The following is a 20,031-nucleotide window of genomic DNA, read 5'->3' as shown; positions in this document are numbered from 1 at the left end:
TTTTTTAACATTAAAAAAATTGTATAAAATCAAAAGGTGGGTTTTTGGAAAAAATAAGCTTTGTGTTATGTGTGGGGCAGTTAGATGGGTTCATCACATGTGTTTTGATATGGGTAGGTCAAAAGGTCAAGCCGCATAATAGATTTATAGCCTTTTTTAACATTACATTTTTTTATAAAATCAAATGGTGTTTTTTTTTTTAAAGAAATAAGCTTTGTTTTACATAGGTAGGCCTTGTATTAACACATCTAAGTTGGTTTGACACAAATTCGTCCATCGAAGCCAGTGCTAAATACATTTTTCGAATGTGTTGAATATCCAACGTCCAATATAAAACTAACTTTGCCACGGTTTGTGACCATCGACTTATGGTTACCAGTGTGGATGCCAAATGGCCTGGCTCGGTCCATGACTCCCGTATTTCTCGGGAGTCAAGTCTTTGCCAACGGTTTCAGCAAGGTGTGGCGCAATACAAATGATCACTAACTGTAAATGTTGATTAAGGCACTGATCACATTATGTTCTTTGTAATAGGCCGTTATGATGGAATTCTTGTTGGGGACAGAGGGTATGCCTGCATGCCGTTCCTAATTCAGATTCAGATTCAGACTTTATTGTCATTGTTCAAACTTGTACAATGAAATTGGGGTGGTGCTCACTAATCATAGTGCAAAATAAAGTGCAAAAGAAATAATACTAAATACTAATGACACCGTACGGCGACCCACAGATTCAATCGGAGGCCCGGTTCAACAGGGCCTTAAGAACATGCCAGGTGAGGATAGAGGTAATCAAGGCCCGCTGGAAGTGCCTCCGTGGTTTGAGGTCAAGCCGGAGAGGGCAAGCCAAATCATCACGGCATGTGTGGTGCTCCACAATATTGCAACAATTCGTAAAGAGAGAGCCCCACTTGTGCCATTGGTGGCAGATGATGTCGTGGACCCCATCACGGTGGATCATCCCACAGGAACGGCGGTCAGACGGGCCATCTCTAACCAGTTTTTTGGTTATTTTTTTGGTTTCATTTAGTTTTCCTCTTGCAAGGATGCAGTTTTTTTTTTTTTAGGGCTGGGCAAGTCAACGCTTTAATTGCGCGATTTATTTAACGGGACTAATCCAAATTGACGCACATTCTCTTTTGTAGCCTATTTTTTTTTCATTTAGGCCTAGATATTACAAGGTCTTGCCCACAGAATGTCAACATTCGTATCAGAAATGATTTAGTTTAGTTCCACTTACTTTACATTCAATTACACTTGCAGGGTCCAAGTGACCGCCTGTTTACAATTCCCTAATTTGTGGTGTTCCGTAAATTTCATATTCATCCCACACACTGAGTGAGTCAATAAAACTCTAGATCACTTTGTCTGTTTTTTGCTTATTAAGTAGGTTACATTTGGTATGAATGATAATGTGTCATTCCATTTGATAGTCTCATTTAACTTCATGACTTTTGTTCAATAAATACAATGGACAGAAAAACACGTGTTGCATTATTTTATTTATTAGCCGTCGCATCGCCATTGATTTGCTGTGAAAGTAGAAAAAATAACATTAATTCAGTAGTCAGTCGAGCTTAACCAAAGAAAATCTAGGCAATAAAAAATTTCCGAGCTGGATCTCGATCTTCAATTTTTTTTTCACCAAGACTTTAATATCGTTGTCCAGCTCCAAGTTGCGCTTGTACAGTGCCCTATAGTGTCGGTTCCAATCTAAAGAAATTATGGGTTGAAATCGTAATTCAGTTACCATGGTCAAAGCCTTGTGGCGCACCTTGGAATAACCTCAATAAAAACCCGTCTCTTGAGGGGGTGGAGGTGGCCCATCCAGTGCCATTTCTCTCTATAGAATAAATGATCAAAAGGAAGAGTCATGTGAACTTACCACATTGAATAATATCTTCATAATTATTTTTGACTTGGCCCCATGTTTGTAGGAGCGTGCTGGCACCACATATATGGGGGTAAAAGGCATGATGATACATGATATTTTTAGACAATATGCAGATTCTTTTCACTTAAGAATTAACACGGTCAGCTTTTTTTGCCAGCACGCCACCCTAGCCTTATTATGGGCAACCGTGTACCCCTTGGCTGTGATTTGGACTTTGAATTCATAATAATGCACTGCTCGTCTTGGGTGAAATATACCGCTCTCGCTCGATTCATTTTGCCTATGGGTGAGTCAAATGACGCGATAAACGCCCCTTTTATGTGAACGCGCATTTAACCTAAAGCGGAAAAACTGGTTCGACTAATTGAATCAAAAGTGAGCGTCGTGGTAGTGGTACCATTTAACTCTGATTGCGAGTCGCGTCTCTGTCAAGCCAGGTTTTCCCAAGAAAGCCTGGGTATGTTCAGCGAGGTTCGTGGTATACCCCCCTGGTGATAACGAGAACGCTCGCCAGTGATGACGGTCACGCTTACGCGGGTTCCCGACAGCGACCGTTCATGTGCACTTGGGAAACAGCCGGTTGGGAATCTAAAAGTTCTACACAGCAGGGGGGGGTTCCGATAAAAACCAGTCAGAACTAAACAGAACTTAGGATCAGTTTCAAGTTTGCATGCCCTTTGTCCCTTGATGCCTATCACCTTCTATCATTTTGTTTTTAATTATGAGAAGCACATACACTACTACAGGCCTATTCAACTAGCGGCCCGTGGGCCAAATGCGGCCCCTCTTACTTTTTTTCTGGCCCGCAAGAGGTTGCATGCAAAAAATAAATAAAATAAAGGAGAAACATAGTTGCATGCAAATCAGGTTTCTGTGTGTAGCCGGTGATACTAGCCAGTATCATTACCCCACAATCAGGAGCTGGCATCACTTATTCTGACAATGTTTGGCACAACCGATACGTGTGAGTCTAGGTTTTCTCATATGAATGCCATCAGAACAAGGGCACGTTGCTCCATGACCTAAGAGAAGCTGCATGAGTGTCTCAGGATGAGCCAAACTAGGCAAACAAGGCAGTGCAATCTTTCTCACTGACTCACTGGCTCAAAATGTCTCATATGTACAGTAGTTCTGTTTTGTGATGATTCAAACAACATTGTTGAATTCTAAATACGTGGCCAAAATACGTGAGAACAAAATCTTTTATAATGATACGATTAAAAGTGAAGAAGGAAGGAATGCGTCTGACAAGTTTATTCCATGTAGTAGTATTATATATATTAAGATAACACTACTTTATGTACGATTTATTTGTAGCGATTTATTCGCGTAGTTTTACTCTGTGTGGCCCATGAACCCCCAGTGGTTTTCTTTTTCGGCCCACTTGTTAAGGAGGTTGAATAGCCCTGCACTACTGTATGTGCTTCTCATAATTAAAAACAAAATGTATCGAAGGCAACACTTCCCCTTATCTAGAGCTGGTTTACCAGTAAACATTGAGCAAAGTCGATTCCAACAGACGTTACAACGTCAATCAATAGTATAGTATGTGATATGATGGATGGTAAAGTGGTTGAGTAAAATGTTCATGTTCCGCTTGTTCATGCGCGTCACTAGTAAACCGTACGTCACCCACTGGGCAACTAAATTTGTCCCAAGTTGCCGAACGGAAGTAGAATCATAACAGTCATGGCATGAGGTGTCGTTCACGCAAACTTTCCTACGTCGCGAAAATGTTTTCCCCATAATTTCCAGCGATGTGGTCGCACCAATAAAATTTAACGTACTATGTAAGTCATTTCCAATCACAATCACTGGCAAAGCGATGCATGCACATATTGAGCATTGGTAGAGGTCGGTGTGCTATATTAGTGTGATAAACAGCGTTGGCAACATCAACCGGACTAATTCCCTAACCCCAGAAATTGCCATTTGAACTGTTACAGACGTTTCAACTAGGTCAATGATATATTTGTTCAGGAGCATCAGGGCAGCAGATGTGTTTGTATAGGATGTGAGACTGGATACAGTATGTTAATTCTCAATGCCACCCCACCAGTTACATTAAAATATACAATTTCCATACATAGTCCAATACATGTTAATTCTTTGCATTCTTCACCCTTAACCTACCTATTGACACGTGGGACTGTAGCACTAGCTGACCATAAATAGGCTAAACATACCCCTTAACATCATGAACATCATACACAAACAAGTTTATTTAGACAAAAAAAACAAAACATTTTATTTCAGTTCAAGCCCTGCCTCACAGATAGACACATGCTATAGGTTAGATTAGTCGGATGGACCATGTCAGGCCAGATTTAGCTCGCTCTACAGTCAACTGTGCAACGATAAGGCAGGAAAATACAGAGCCAAAAGAAAAGGAGGAAGGACGATAAAAGGTATTGTGGGTGTTTATGATCTACCGATGGATGGCAGCATACAAACGGAACGGAACAAAACAAACATCCTGCGGCCACAGGAAGCAGGATTCTAACTAAGGGAAACTGTCGTCGTCATCCTCAGCCATCTCTTTAGCGAACTCCAGGTCCTGTTGCTCGCGCTCCCGACGTTCCTGATGACCGAATAGGAAACACGTTCAGAGAATGTATGAACGTTCACGTTCATACAGCACCCACTATAATCCTAACTAGTGATCGACCGATATAACGGCCGGCTGATATAATCGGTCAATATTTACTCTGGATTTCCAGGATAGTGTCAGCTCAAGAAAATCAGTATCGGCATATCGGTTATCGGCTAAGGCTGCTGAAAAAAAAATCTGTGTCGGCAATAAAAAAATCCATATCGGTCGACCCCTAATCCTAACATACATTTTATTAAACAGCAGGTAGATGTAAGGCATGGTCGACTGCAGACATTGGGGGACGAACCCAGAACCTATGGGCTGGGAGTAAAACACCCTAACCGCTACACCCAACTAAACGTCTACATTGAGAAATTAAGAGACGGAGTAAAATAAAAGGTAAAGAACGAAACCATTACCTCGGCTGACTCCAGGTCCTTGTTGTAGGCTTTGGGGGGGAAGCGCATGGCCTGTAGTGGGAGTTAAAACACTGAGTCAAGCCGGTTAACAGGAGACATTTCCAACAGTGTTTCCCCAACCTCAGGGCCAAGAGCTCCTAAGGCCTTGCATGATTCAAGCTTGTTTAACATGCACATCAGTCAGATATCGTCCATGACTCCGTGTATAGATCAAGTTGGCTCATTAGGGCTCGATTAATATGCACATGGGAACATTCTGGAAACAGACGTTTTAAGAGTAGTTCAATTTAAATCTTGTTCAATAATAATTAAATGCTCCCTATTTTCACTACAGCATGTGAGTGAGTGAGTGGGTCCGTGTGCTGCTCAGTGCATGGACTCTGACCTTGACAGACATGTTGTGGATGTCCAGACAGAAGGAGATCCTCTGGTGGAAGGCCAGCTGAGGCTCCCTGGTGCCATAGATGTCCATGGTCTCCTTGGACTGCACGTAGCCCTTCTCATGGTTAATACTGGCCTCGATCACTCCGTCGCGGATGGCCTGCATCGCAAATAAACACATTGTTCCAATGCGCAACCATTGGTGAATAGTATGATAAAATGTAATTGCATTGTGTAACCCAGGAGCTACACTGAGCACAAAAGCTGAGCTTCAAATTCTGTAGGTTGCGAAGTAAAACCTGCTCACGTTTTGAACTACACACTTTTACCATCTAGTTTCCACTTGGGTTTTGGATTGCCGTAAAAAGTAGCATTTATAATCATTTACTACCTTAATGGCACTGACAATCCAAAACCCAAGTGGAATCTAGATGGAAAAAGTGTGTAGTTCAAAACATGAGTAGCTTCGCCACCTACAGTTTGTTATGTACGATCATTAAAAAAACCATGTTTTTTCCTATAGACATTGTACCGATGATACCGGTGCCTCGAGGGCGGGACTTACTCTTCAGATGTCTATAGGGCAGCTTTCCCCCTTCATTATACAACTACAAGGGCTAAGCCAAATTTTTGTATAACTGACTGATGATCGCAGACAAGTCATACAAACGTCCCGATCGCAGTCAACCTAAATATTTCTGCGTCCAACTCTTCTTCCCTCCTTTCCTAAAAATAAGCACTCCATGTTCAGGCGCTGCACTCACAATTCCAAAGCAGGTAGGAAGGAGATTTGTGAAGTCAATTTGGCTTGTTGTTCAGCTTCTGGGATGGCTTGAGAACATAACTTTAAGCTTTGTATAATTGTCACATCCAAAACAATTACGAATAGGAGTGAAGACCACTTCGGCAGAATCGAGTTCTTCTGTAGATCGTCTTTCCTTTTAATTTCTAATATTTTAATATTGGAAAAAATTAAAATAAAATATCACATAGGATTGCATAGAATAAGAGTAGGATAATTTCCAATTATCTCAAAACAAATAGCTTAATTTAACTGCATTTTATGACCTATATACCATTTGAGTTTCACAACAAGTACACCTGCAATTCGCATACAATTTGTTCCATGTCTCTGTGCAAATGTGTGTGCGAGTTTCTTTTTGGGAGAGTGAATGTTACCTTGGCAACAATGAACTCGGCATCCTCTGGACTGTCAAGCTGCAGCTTCTGGGCGATGTCGGCCAATGAGATGCGAGAGTAGGACAGGCTGATCATACGCACACCTGGAAAGTATATGTAAAGAATCTATAATCCCAAACTACAGGACTTAATTTAAACTAGCGCTGGCGGTGTACAGAGTAAGAGTAAAGCAAAATGTTATGTCATATATTAATGTATCATTTTGGTACAGAACGGGTTAGGGCTAATCAAATACATCACTTGTAAGCGATTAATTTGATGAATTGAATTTGGTATAGGTTATTCTATTCATAGATACAAATTAAAATTTATTGGAGAACCAAAAATGCTTTCAAAATAATTCGTCCAACCATACAACCGATTACTTGATTCTAAGTGGAGTTTACAGATCCACTTCAAAACCCACAATAATCCCAACAACGACCATGACACTGAACCAGTTGGTGCTGGAGCCCGGTGACCCACCGGTCTTGATGACGTTGTGGCGTAGGCGGATGATGAGTGTGTATGTCCCATCCACCTGGAACTTCTCCCCAAATTCCTCCAGAACCTGGTTGAACTTGGCCAGGTTACCCATCCTCACCGCTGCAAGACACAAACCCACGATACACTCTTACTCACACACCTTGATTCGGATAAGTAATAATATTTAGGTGTCCTTTAAAAAACAGATTTAATTTGTTGTTTTGTTTCTTTGTTTCCCTTTTTCACGTTGTGTTTAGGGCCAACATAGAGGGAGTAGGGTTGGGCGATATGGCCTAAAAAAAAAAATCCCTGATTTTTTCACCAAAAATCAGATTTCCGATTGAAATCGATAAAAAGGCATTATGGCAGGCCCTGCCATTGTAAACAGTGTAACCTGTAACATAACATAAAATGTAAAATATAAAATAAAATATTTATGTAAACATAAAATATCACTAATGATAAGAGGTAATTCTGATAAAGTGCCAACATAACATTCAAACTTTCAACATGTGTTCCTAAATATACCTTGTTTTGCAAACGGCAATTACCTTAAAAAAGGGAATAGTAACAGGAGAAGAATGAGAAAAACACACACGCAGCCCTTTCCTTCTCTCGAATGAGGAAGAGGACCGCGATCCCCCTACTGGAGCCCCGAGGCATTACCAACAGATCGACGAATTACCAACAGGTCGACGAATTATTAAACCACACAGATATATTTCAAATGAATTATGTTTACCTCAAAATGGATTATACATGTATGAATAAATTGTTGCATACAACTTGTCACGCTCGCTGCCATGTTTGTGTATCACTTTGGTAAATGCGCACTCTGTGCGGGGGGAAGGCTGAGCCCATTCCGAACTACGGGAGCTGAGAGGGAAGCGTTGGTGGATGTTGAAGAGAAAACCGATTTTCATTTAAACAAGTCGACGTGAGCTACACACTCGAGTTAATCGATAAAATCGGTTTATCACCCAGCCCTAAGAGGGAGTGAGCGAGTGTAGGTGAGCGAGTGAGTTACCTTGCGTGAGAAGGAAGTACGGCATGAGGGACCTCTTGAGTGAGGGCTGTCTAAACTGCAGTCTGTCTGGAATCTCCCCTAGCAACAGCTCCACCACAATCAACAGCTTGTGGACCTGAGAAGCAGATGTGACATGTTTGAGTGGCATGTAAGTACATCTCTTCTCTTGCCTTTATGGAACCCTTACGTGTACCCTGCGTGAAATACAAACATACATTTATTTGAAAAGGATGAAGCGAAACCATATGACCCATCGAGCTGTTAAAAATACTGATGGTCCGTTATTGACCCGATATCAATGATACGGAACCCACTGCAGTCTAGACTTTGATATTTAATACCAAACCAATGGATTAGGAGAACACAACATGGGTAACATTGTTAAATGCATTATCCATCCTTTCACTCAGTCAGAGATAACTTAATCTCTTCACCATAACATTGAAGAACAATACCGGTCTTGGTGATCAAAGCATTGCAACTTTCGCCCCTTGCTTCACTGACCCTCGCGTTAACAATATAACTTCTTCCCGTTGTTGTACCGGTTCAACCAAAGAGCATTTTGCTTGCACCTGCCTGCCCCTAATGTAAACAATGGCAGTACAGCACTTCTTGTGCCAATTATCGGCGTCTTATAACGTTCTATATATAATAGTATTAATACTATTATAGGCCAATATCTAGGCCAAAAGCTCTGTTCGCCTCCGGATGGCCGTAGCGCGGGGAGCTCACGTAGGGATTGGGCTTTGCGGGGTTTGTTTACCAGCGTTGCTATGGTTACCGGTCTTGTAAGGAAGCGCGCCAATTCTCGGCGCGCCAATTCTCTTCCGCACAGAGCAGAACTGTGGCCTATTCTACACATTTTCATTTTCTTAATTATATTATTCATTTTTACTGAATTTGTTTTTTATAACTGAAAAAAAAAAAACTTGGTGTTGCCGGTGTGCAACACAGAGTAATCGGTGTTGGCCTCAACACCGGTAACACCGGTAATACCGTATACCGCGGCAACCCTAGTGGGGATTTACTTTTATTTTGTCCAAAGACTCTGTACTGACTGGAGCGCATTGATAAGTGTAGCCGGGGGAGACAATGGTGTGTTTACCGAGACCAGGACTGTCCTTTAAAGCAAACAGTATCAATTCAAGGTTATATGATGAGCACATGTAGGCTGACCCCCTCCCCATGCATGCGCGGGGTGCTGGGCTCACTGTCTGTTTGAAGCCCACGGCGGTGTGTTGAGGAGCCTTCCGGAGGGCGTTGGTCAGCGTCCGCCTGGCTTCGGTGTACTCCAGCTGGATGGACTTGATGCGACCTGGGCAGACAGGAGGGGGGAATCCCATCAGCCGGCTTCTAATGCACTCGTTCCTTGACTGACACAGGGGGGGGAGGGGCTTATTGAGGGTTTCAGTGTTCCCTAACAATTACTCCCCCGCCCCCTCCCTTCTCCGTTCCATTTGGGACCATGTTTGGTTTCATTTTGCCTGTTTCGTATATTTTAATTAATTAATTAATTAATTAAAGATGCCACCAGAGGGCGCCCCCAACACATTTGCCGCTGTCATGCCAAATTGGGCACGTCAACAGTTGTCCGGACAACTGATTACTAAGTGTTGTCCGTTGCCGGGCAGGTTTCAAAAAACATTCGCGCTCATGTTAGAAAAGACGAAATAACATAATACAGATAACGGATCGCTAAATAACACTTGTTTTTTTACTTTATATTTGTATTGTATTTAATTGTTTAATCAAATTTAGCTAGTAAACTGAGTGTTTAAAGCGGGTTTCAAAAAACATTCACGCTCATGTTGCCAAAGACGAAATAACATAATGTGGCGACTCGTCCTTCCCGCGCTGCTCGCCACAATAATACAGAAAACGGATCGCTAGATATCACTTGTTTTTACTTTATATTTGTATTGTATTTAATTGTTTAATCAAATTTAGCAAGTAAACTGAGTGTTTAAAGCAGGTCAAGGACGAAATAGCACAATACAGATAACGGACAAGTGCGAATGAACGAGCTTGAAGGTTCGCGAATGTTCGTGAACCTTTCACGTCATTCGACGCGACGCGATCATCTGTTGCCAGGCAGGTTTGGAATGGATTACGTATGGGTGACGCGCCCGGTACAAATTTGGCAGCCGGTACAAATTTGGCATGACACCGCCCCAGGGGATCGCCTAGGTGCCTATGCCGAGCGCCGGCCCTGGACTGACATGTTGGGCGGCAATCAAGGGAGCCAATGCTGATCTTCAGAGCCACTTGCAGGCCGAATTTCTCTTCAGAGGATGTTAAGGGTCAGTGTTCTAGATTAGACCCGTCTGGGTCTCCTTAATTAACCCAACAGCTCAGTCCATCCCAACTACTCCAACATCTCAATCCATCCCAACAATTTCATAATCTGGGCCACCTACAAGCTGGTGATTTGTTGGTACCACTTTGCACACACAGCGTATGTACAGTGGAAAAACCAAAACCACACGCCTTTCTTCGAGCGAAGGGACTTGGTTGCACCCCCACCACTGACCGGTGTAGTAGAGGTATCTGGCCCACTCGTTGTTGTTGGCCAGCTCGGGGAACACCGACTTGGACACCAGCTTCTCGGCCTGGTCGTAGAGGTTGAACTGGAGGTAGTTCCTCAGCAGAAGGTTGAGAAGCACGGCCTGCCCGTCTGCGTCGTGACGTAGCGTGGCCGTACGCAGCCGGGTGTGGAGGAAACTGGTTGGGAGGCAGAGAGAGAGGGAGACGTTTTGCTAGGGTTAGTCTGGGTAAGCCGCCTGTAATCATGTAGTGCTTCAATAGCCACTAATGATGGCTAGCAATGCTTTATATAGTGTAGTGGCCAGGGCCTTTGCACTCCCAGAATGTACATGGCTCGATCCTTTATGTCCGCAGTATGTGTGTGTATGTGCGTACCTGCGGATGGTGTCAAGCTGGTTGAGGAACTCGTAGACGCGTGAGTGATAGTAATAACACTTGGCGGCCACCAGGTCCAAAGCCCGGCGGTTCTGAGAGCCGACCCTCTGGAGCAGGTCGTCAGACACTCTCTGGGCCTGCAGGGAGAACACCCAAAAAAAAGAAAATTACCAATCAATATGTTATTATGGTTCAAAGTGCTCAAGCAGTTGGAAAACTTGTCGAAAGTGGTTTTGCCTTAGGTTAACCCATGCCTTAGGTTCCATTTGCACAGACACATTTCAATAGGACATATTCATAAAGATAACCCACCTCTGTGTAGCTCTTGTTGTTGGTGAGGTGGACCACCACCAGAAGCTGGAGGTAGGCCTCCACCTCAGGCAGCAGAGGTGTGGCGGCTGCCTTCCCCGTCCTGGGCCGGAAGGGGATGTCCCCCTCCACTGTCTCCATGGGCTGATGTGGGACGAAGGAGAAGAGGATGGAGGGATAGACATTAATTAAGAATAATGAGGAGCTCCAAGTCTTGCTTCCCTCCCCAGATTTACATCACTATCAGGATGTAGAACTGGCAGCTCCCTGCATATCATAGCACAATGAATAGGATGTTGTTTGATGTAAAGACAGAGACTAACAGATGCTTGCCGTCAAGCTAGTGGAGGGTACAGCTCATTTCTGTACAGCAGGCCAAGTAATGAATTGAATTTCAAACCTTTCAATGAACACAGAAAGTCTGAAAAAGTCAGACAAAACAGCTTGTAGTATTCCTGGCTACATTTTTCTTTAAGTGAGTGGTGAGGCTCTAAATACATGATTCGACCCAGAACCACTTTAGGGGATCCCACTATAAATCAGGTCCAGTGAATCTAATCCGATAACTGCTGAACATCTTATGAAAGCCCTGGTGTATCCCTTCCCTTCAGCTCACAGGCTGCAGTGCCTCTCCTGCCAGACCCTACCTCTTCCAGGAAACCCAGCAGGTAGTCCCGGGCCGTGGCGTTGCTGGTGTAGAAGCCAGCGAGGGCCTTGTGCAGCACATTAGCATTGAGACGGCGGCTGGTGGAGGGGAGCGCCCGGAGAGCGCGCAGTACGAAGCGCGGCTCCTTCCCAGACACCGCCTTCTCTATCTGCTTCACATGCTCCTTGATGTCTGAGGAGGTTGGAACGAGGCAGAAAGAGTAAGAGAGTGAGATAAAGAGAGCGGGGATGAGAAAGGGAGGGAACGTTTGTGGTTTGTGGCAACAGGGCAATATGTGAGACGAGACAATGAGACTAAAGGTAGTAGTGGGATGTGGGATGGTAAAGAGTACTGTGAACAAATGTTTAGAGACACATGGCATAAGAATTTCAATAAATGGGCAGCACAAAAATAACATTGACACATAATCTAAAGGTTATAGAAATGCCATTGTAAACTTAAGAATCACTGCTTTAATGCATCAATTTCAAATTACAAGGTAAAAAACACAGTTCATATAAAAACAGAATAGAAGGTTTTCTCAAAATCCAGCCAAACAATATACGCAGACAACGAGGACATAAGTCACTGACACAAGCACAGCAGATACATAGCTAATGTTAGCTTAGCTAAAACGGGTCTCCAATTGCTGTCAGTCATAACAGTGACTTGTATTTGTTGAGTGACGCATAAGATCTTTCGCCATAAGCATCACATTCTTATCAGAACACATTTCAATGAACATGTACAGGTAATGGGTACCTTATTTCAGATTTGGAAGTTCATGTGTACACTCTGAAAAGACTACAGACAGTTTTTCGACTGCTAGTTTGCTAGCTGGCTATGCTATGTAGTAGCTCAATACCATGGTAAACATGCGAGAGGTTAAACCAAGTTACTGTGAACTGTGTGATTTCCCTGGGTTATTTGTAATTACGACCCGATCCTACCGTCGAGAGTGAGGTTATCCAGTTCCTTGGGTAGTTTGACGGCGTTAGCTGCATCTTCCTCGGGCATCTCCACGTCCTGCGGGTCGGGGCCCGCATCCTTCTGCTTGTCGGCTTTGGAGTCCTTGGGTTTCTCGCGTCGTTTCGCTGTTGTCTCCTTCATAGTGTCTGTGAAAACAGTATTATCTATTTATAAAACCTTTCAAATATAGATCTGAATGGGGCATAAAAGGTTCTGGTTGTTTTTATCAGCAAGTCATAACTCACGTTCGCTCGTTTCGTTCGGCGATGACTGGCAACTATTGTGGTGCGCAAAGGACTCTGGGATACAGACCCTACTGGTCAATACAGGATAAACAGTCGCAACTAGTGGATATCAGATTCAGTTCATACCTCTCATATCGTCTTCTGTGTTTGCAATTGTCATGCAGCACAAGTTTGAAATATTTTGACAAACAAATATACAATGATGCAATGATCTACAAAAATGGATTATCTTTAATAAATGCACAATTCACTTTGGAAAATCTAAAAAGCAAAACAGGACTAAATGGATAACCATTGTGAATACTCCATCCCCAATTACTCTCTTGCATCTATTTATTTTATGCCTTATTTTTTTTCTCTAATTTGTGCCTGTTGTGTGATACCGCACTGTCTGTATGTTTAATCAGATATGTACTTTTTGGGGTGAAAAATGTCCTTATTACTTCTGTGCATTAATCAAAAGTTATACATTTAGAAAACCACAAGAGTGTGTGTAAATGTCAATTTTAAGGGTATGCTTGGGGAGAGGGAAACAGTATATTGGGAGTGCAGAGACGAAAACACAGACATCTCTTCACCAGAGAGGGAAGAGGTTGTTTGATTGATCATGACTTCTTAATGATGCACTGGTGGTGCAAGTGGAGGAAAATGTGTGTGTGTGTGTGTGTGTGTGTGTGTGTGTGTGTGTGTGTGTGTGTGTGTGTGTGTGTGTGTGTGTGTGTGTGTGTGTGTGTGTGTGTGTGTGTGTGTGTGTGTGTGTGTGTGTGTGTGTGTGTGTGTGTGTGTGTGTTGAGTCTGTGCGTTTTTAGGGGCCACCTGTTTCCATAGCAACAAAGGATGAGCCGCGAGCCGGGAAGAGTCAGCAAAGTCATGCGACTACAGACATCAGTTATAAGCATAGTGCTGGGGAATGAGGCAGTGATGAGGAGCTGAGGGGAGGACATGGTCACAGTAAATACCCCCCACTGGGACGTGTGTATCACATATTTTTGTTCTCCCTCTTTCTTTCTCTTTCTCTCTCTATGTTTCTCATTCTGCCTTCCTCCTTCTCTTACTCTGTATGCTCTCTCTCTCCCTTTTTTTCTCTCTCTCTATTTTAATTGATCATTCTCCTTATAGCTCAATCTTTATATTTAGGACCCATTCTCCATCTTTCGGTCTTTCTGCTCCTTGCTCCCTTTTTGTGGCCCTGATTGGGTTGGTTTATAGTCCATCAAAAGACTGTTTGATTTCCCTTTAAACAACATTGAACACTGTAGAAAATGGAGCACACCGCTGATGCTTTCATCGTCTCTCTGTTTCTGTCTTTATCTGTCTTCCCAGATACTTCCTCCTCTTTTGTTTTGTTAAGTTGGAGCTAATTCTAATTACAAATGGCCTGTCCCCCACGCTGTGTTGTGTACTAAGTCACAACCAGTCATACACATTAATTTAACAGTTTCATCCTGTTATTATACTGTCTCATTCCCTCTTCCCCTCACTGCGAGCATTCGATTTGTTTTAAAACTGTTAATTCATTAATTAATTCCCTTAAACAGCCATTCCACTGGATGAATCACCCTGAAGCAAATAAGTCAACCGCATGTTCCGGTTTGAGCTACTTCCTTGACTCTCATGTATCTTGTTAAAAGCTATTGTTACATAGGCAAATTTAAATAATTTGGTTGAGGGAGTTGACATTATCATCATTTGGCACAATCACTATGCAACGTGTAACTCAATATTAAAAATCACCATGCAGCTCTGCTTTTTTTTATTATTAGTAATGCAGACAAAACATGCAACACATATTAAGGATTATTTGAATAACCACCTTGGATGAGATTAGTGTTTATGTGTTTGTGTATTTGTGTGTACATTTAGTGTGTGTGTGTGTGTGTGTGTGCGTGTGTGTGTGTGTTTGTTTGCGTAAACATGATGTCTATGATGTTGTAGAAAGCAAACCAAAAATAATGTTCAAATCAATTCTCGATGTATTTCTTGTGTTTATGTTTCTAAGTACCAATCAAGACCCTGGAGACGGAAGAAGAAAGTGCTAAGTTACCCATTCCAGGTTTCAGACCATTGTCTTTAATGGCCGAAGATGGCATGAATTTACTGTGGTAAGACGACCACAACTGCATATTGACTTTGTTGCGTAGGTTGGGAATGCAGTCAATGATCACACTGAAAGGGTTTGTGATGCTTGGCAGCAACAAACCAAGATGGCTGCATTGATTAAGCTACATTAGCTGGGTATTGGTGTTGTACATTTAATTGGAAGATGCACACATCCTGTACACATGCACATACACTTTTGTTAATGCTATTCCACTAATTGATACACTCACTCACTCACACACACACACACACAAACACACACACAGAGACACACACACACACGCACGCACGCACACACACACACACACACACACACACACACACACACACACACACACAAACACACACACACACACACACACACACACACACACACACACACACACACACACACACACACACACACACACACACACACACACACACACACACACACACACAAGCACACGCACTAATGCATGCACTCATGCACGTGCAAGCCCATGCAGACATTCACAATGATTTCACAAGAAAAATAAGAAGGAAGGACATGTGTAGGAGAGTCTTCTGAAGGCACTGTGTGCAGCTGGGAGGATGCAATCGGAAGCCGTCAGCTGTTGATTACAGCAGATAATCAGGTGAAATAACAGTGATCTGCTAGCAATCAGGGGGATGAACAAAAAACAGGAGTAGAGGAACAGAATGGAAGAGAGTTTAGGGTAATGACCCTATAAGAAGGGAAATAGAGAAGAGAATAGGCAGAAGAGAAGGAAAGAAGAAGAAAAAGAAAAACATCAAAGAAATACAGAATTCAAGACGACAAGAAAGGAAGGAAGAAAAAAATAAAGCAAAAAGGAAGAACGAATTAATTAAAAAAAATACATATAAATAAATAAATAGAATCAAAGACAAAATGGAATGAAGAAAGAAAACTAATTGAGAAAGAAAGAAAGAAAGAAAGAAAGAAAGAAAGAAAGAAAGAAAGAAAGAAAGAAAGAAAGAAAGAAAGAAAGAAAGAAAAAGATAGAAAGACAGATAGAAAAGAAAGGAAAAAGAGGAAATCCAGGAAAATCACATTTAGCATTCTACCACCATTCTATCCTTTCCACAGATCATTACCCAGACTGCAACAGAATGAAACCAAGCAAGGAGCTGCTTTAGAGAGATGTTATAAGGAAATAAACCCCCTGTTTCACTCGTTCCCCTCTCATTAGAATTTCAATGTCATGGCTGAAATGCCTTAGAAATAATGATCATATATATCTTACGGATGTAGCACTCTTGCATATAACATATCATTGTATTTAAAACCAGTAGCGGAATAACCTATTGCATTTATTGGTCAGTTGGTTTAAATTTATGCAACAAGCAGAGCCTATTTAGAAAGGCTACACATATTGGGTCTTATGTCGAATACATTATGGGCCCATCATCCTACATCTCAATGAATTGAGAGTGAGTATAAGCAGGATGGTTGTGCTGTAATTGAAGCCATTTATTCAAGTGAGTCGGGCCAAAGGTCAGGTTTGTGATTGGAAAGCATCTGGTAACATTAATAAACAGAACATAACAAGACAACAGCAGTGTTTTGCATCTCATAAAGTAAAGCTTGCTTACTCATATCTAACAAGACCATGCATTTGCATTCCCTGGTATATCGTTGGCTATTTCTCAAAATTAGTTTGACAAAGGTATGCATTATTGTAGCAATATTTGTCAAATAGTAAATCGCTTTATGTAGTTGTATTTACTTTCTCCTCCGAGTTCTCAAATGTCCCGTCTTGATTACAAAGTACATCAGTGGTATTACTACAAACTTTTTGTTCGAAAGGATGTGAATTCGAATGACAATCGCACAGAGAAGTGCCTCGTTGGTTCAAATCATGAAGGTCCTGCACTCAGACTCCCAATTAGGTCAATCATTGCCTAACAGTCAGTCCTTAAGGAGCAGGTAGGGGATGAGACATCTTTCAGCTGTGAGTCAAACACCATCTGCAGTAACTCAGCCCCCGAGGTTGTTCTAATGGTAAATTTCACTCCTGACTAAAATTACATGTCATTAGAGCTGGGGAAGGCTCTGTCTTTGCACTACACTACTAGAGAGAGAGAGAGAGAGAGAGAGAGAGAGAGAGAGAGAGAGAGAGAGAGAGAGAGAGAGAGAGAGAGAGGGGGAGAGAGAGAGAATGAGAGAGAGAGAAAAGGAGAGAGAGAGGATGTGAATGTATTATTGGAGTCTTCTGCGTGTTGAACACCTGATCGTTAGAGGGAAATCGTCACACAGCTCAGCAGGAGAACCAGATCCAATCCTAAACATTCTCATTTTAGAGACACACCAGGGAACTCGTCAATGTTCCTTGGTCAATAAAGTCCCATTCCGGCTCTAGACATTTTCTTGTTTTTGTTTCCTTACAGGGAGCCTAATTATGTTTGAATTAATGCATGGTTCTTGTTTTCCTTGAAAGAATGTTCTTCATAAAAAAAACATTTGATGTAACGTTTAAAGAACTGCCAACTAGCAATATCCTGCTGGGCCTAGGACAACCAACAGATCATTATTAACTGTACACATTTATAATTTAACCGTTCCCTTTTCCTAGGGTTTGAACCAAGCATGATGACCCAGCCTTTATGCACCACATATATTTTAATGCACCACAGATCTTGAACTTCTAAAAATCGATGCTAATCACTAAGACTAAATAATGCTTAACATGTACGAGGTGATATAGCTACAGCGAACCGCTTATTCTTCCCCTTGTGCTGCTTACCTTGTCGTGCTGGGGAAGCTTGTGTGTCTCTATGACCTGGGTACCTATACCGACGGGGACTTAGCCCCCAGCAGGTTCAACCATGTTTGAGAGGTATCCCAGGTAGAGGCCAGACAAAAATCAGCGCGTGGTCCGGCAGGTTGGGGGTTTGGCATGGGGACAATGCCCCCATCCTGTAAAAAACACTGCATGTTACGGAAACTAAGACAATCACTACTACCATCACGGACCAAGCAGTGGACTTGAGCCAACTCGTTGGCAGCATGAACTCTCCTGATGAAAGCCTCCAGCAGGAAGTCAGGAGAGGGAAAGAAGTCTGCTAAGGCCCAAAGTTAAGATCCGCCTAGGTGCATGGAATGTCTGCACGATGTTCGAGACATCCAAAGCAGCACAGGTCATTGGGGAAATTAGTAGATACAAGCTGGACATACAAGGAATTAGCGAATGCCTGATGAGAGCTCGCTTCAACTCCAAGCACTGCAAACTCACCATCATCCAGTGCTATGCACCAACTAACGAAGCGAAGGAGAAGGACAAAGATGATTGGTATGAGTAGTTACAGCAGGCAGTCTCCAGAGATCCTCAGCACGATATGTTACTGATCATGGGAGATATTAATGCCAAAGTTGGCGATGACAACTCCAACTGTGTGAGAGCTATGGGAAGACACGGATGCGGTGTGATGTACAACAACGGCAAACGCCTTTTTGACTTCTGCCTGAACAACGACTGTGTAATCGGCGGTACCATCTTCCAACACAAATCCATTCACAAGCTCACATGGAAGTCGCCTGATGGTTCCACAATCAACCAGATAGGCCACATCCTGATCACTGGAAAGTGGCGCAGGTCCCTCCAAGATGTTCGAGCTTGCCGTGGAGCCGATGTGAACAGCGACCACTACCTACTAACTGCCGTAGTTAAGCTGAAGTTAAGGAAGGTGGCAAAGAAGAGCAAACACAGACAACACCTTGATGTAGCAAAGCTGAAATGGCCTAACACCAACAGAGATTTCGGAATAGAGCTGAGAAACCGCCTCAGTGCCTTTTCCCGACTATACAGAAGACCCAGACCCAGATATTAACAACAAGTGGGAGGCAATCAAAACAGTCTATGTAGAGGCAGCCACTAAGGTCCTTGGCTACAGAAAGAAAAACAACAAGGAATGGCTTACTCCTGGCACCTAAAAAATAGAGGAACGAAAACAACTTAAGACCAAGATGTTGTGCGCCAAATCACCCAGGCTCCTAGAGCGGGCTCAAAAAGCCTCCAAAGACAAAGACAGTCAGGTGAAGAAGAGTGCCAGAAGTGACAAAAGGGCCTTCATAGAGGACTTAGCATAAAAAGTAGAGCAAGCTGCTATAAGGGGCGAGATGAGTATGGTATACAACATCATCAAGAAACCCAGTGGCAAATACACCAGCCAGGCGACCCCTGTCAAAGACAAGGATGGTAACATCCTCAGGACAGAACAAGAACAAACCACGAGATGGGTAAAACATTTTTGTGAGGTACTCAGCTTTCCCGAGCCAGACGATCCTGCTAACCCTCCACTAGCAGAGGATGCACATAACATCGACACCAGTCCCCCAACTCATGAAGAGGTAAAGTGTGCAATCCAAGCCATGAAGGGTGGGAAAGCTGCTGGCATAGATGCCATCCACGCCAAGATGCTGAAAGCAGACCTTACCACTTCTACTAAGGTGCTCACAGAACTCTTCAGAAACATCTGGGATAAGGAAACAATACCTGATGACTGGGACAAGGGCCTCATTGTCAAACTGCCCAAGAAAGGTAACCTCCAAAACGGTGACAACTGGAGGGGGATCAAGCTGCAGTCGATACCATCGAAAGTCTTTTGTAGGATTCTACTCGGCAGAATTGACTCTGGTTTTAGGAGAGAGAGGGGCAGCACAGATCAGATCTTTGCTCTGAAGAACATCATCGTACAGTGTGTAGAATGGAACGCCCCACTGCACATCAACGTTATAGACTTCCGGAAAGCCTTTGACAGCCTTCACTGCGGCACCCTATGGAAGATCGTGAGAGCATGTGGAATTTCACACTAATGGGGCTGTTCTATCGCCGCTTCGAATGTCATCGTCAATGGAATACCAT

At 42.9% G+C, this 20,031-nt stretch overlaps 1 protein-coding gene across 2 annotated transcripts; it reads right to left on the bottom strand.

Moving 5' to 3' along the window:
- Window positions 1–4,093: 4,093 nt before the first annotated feature.
- On the bottom strand, window positions 4,094–13,152 carry psmd3 (proteasome 26S subunit, non-ATPase 3). 2 transcript variants are annotated; one of them, XM_030377196.1, is made up of 13 exons: window positions 13,067–13,152; window positions 12,803–12,967; window positions 11,854–12,044; window positions 11,210–11,350; window positions 10,898–11,034; window positions 10,509–10,699; window positions 9,190–9,293; window positions 7,979–8,093; window positions 6,952–7,071; window positions 6,466–6,569; window positions 5,291–5,446; window positions 4,906–4,956; window positions 4,094–4,474 (listed from the first exon to the last, which is right to left on the bottom strand). In XM_030377196.1, exons 2-13 carry the CDS (start codon window positions 12,960–12,962, stop codon window positions 4,397–4,399), a joined length of 1,548 nt encoding a protein of 515 aa, XP_030233056.1. In that variant the 5' UTR covers window positions 12,963–12,967; window positions 13,067–13,152; the 3' UTR covers window positions 4,094–4,396. The 2 variants fall into 2 exon arrangements, with proteins under 2 accessions (XP_030233056.1, XP_030233065.1); XM_030377205.1 differs by having other exon boundaries at window positions 12,803–12,985; window positions 13,067–13,097.
- Window positions 13,153–20,031: the final 6,879 nt, after the last annotated feature.

This window comes from Gadus morhua, chromosome 2, assembly GCF_902167405.1.
Source record: "Gadus morhua chromosome 2, gadMor3.0, whole genome shotgun sequence".
Lineage (NCBI taxonomy): Eukaryota > Metazoa > Chordata > Actinopteri > Gadiformes > Gadidae > Gadus > Gadus morhua.
The sequence above is the reverse complement of the archived record's forward strand: the minus strand, read 5'-3'. Positions and strand labels throughout refer to the sequence as shown.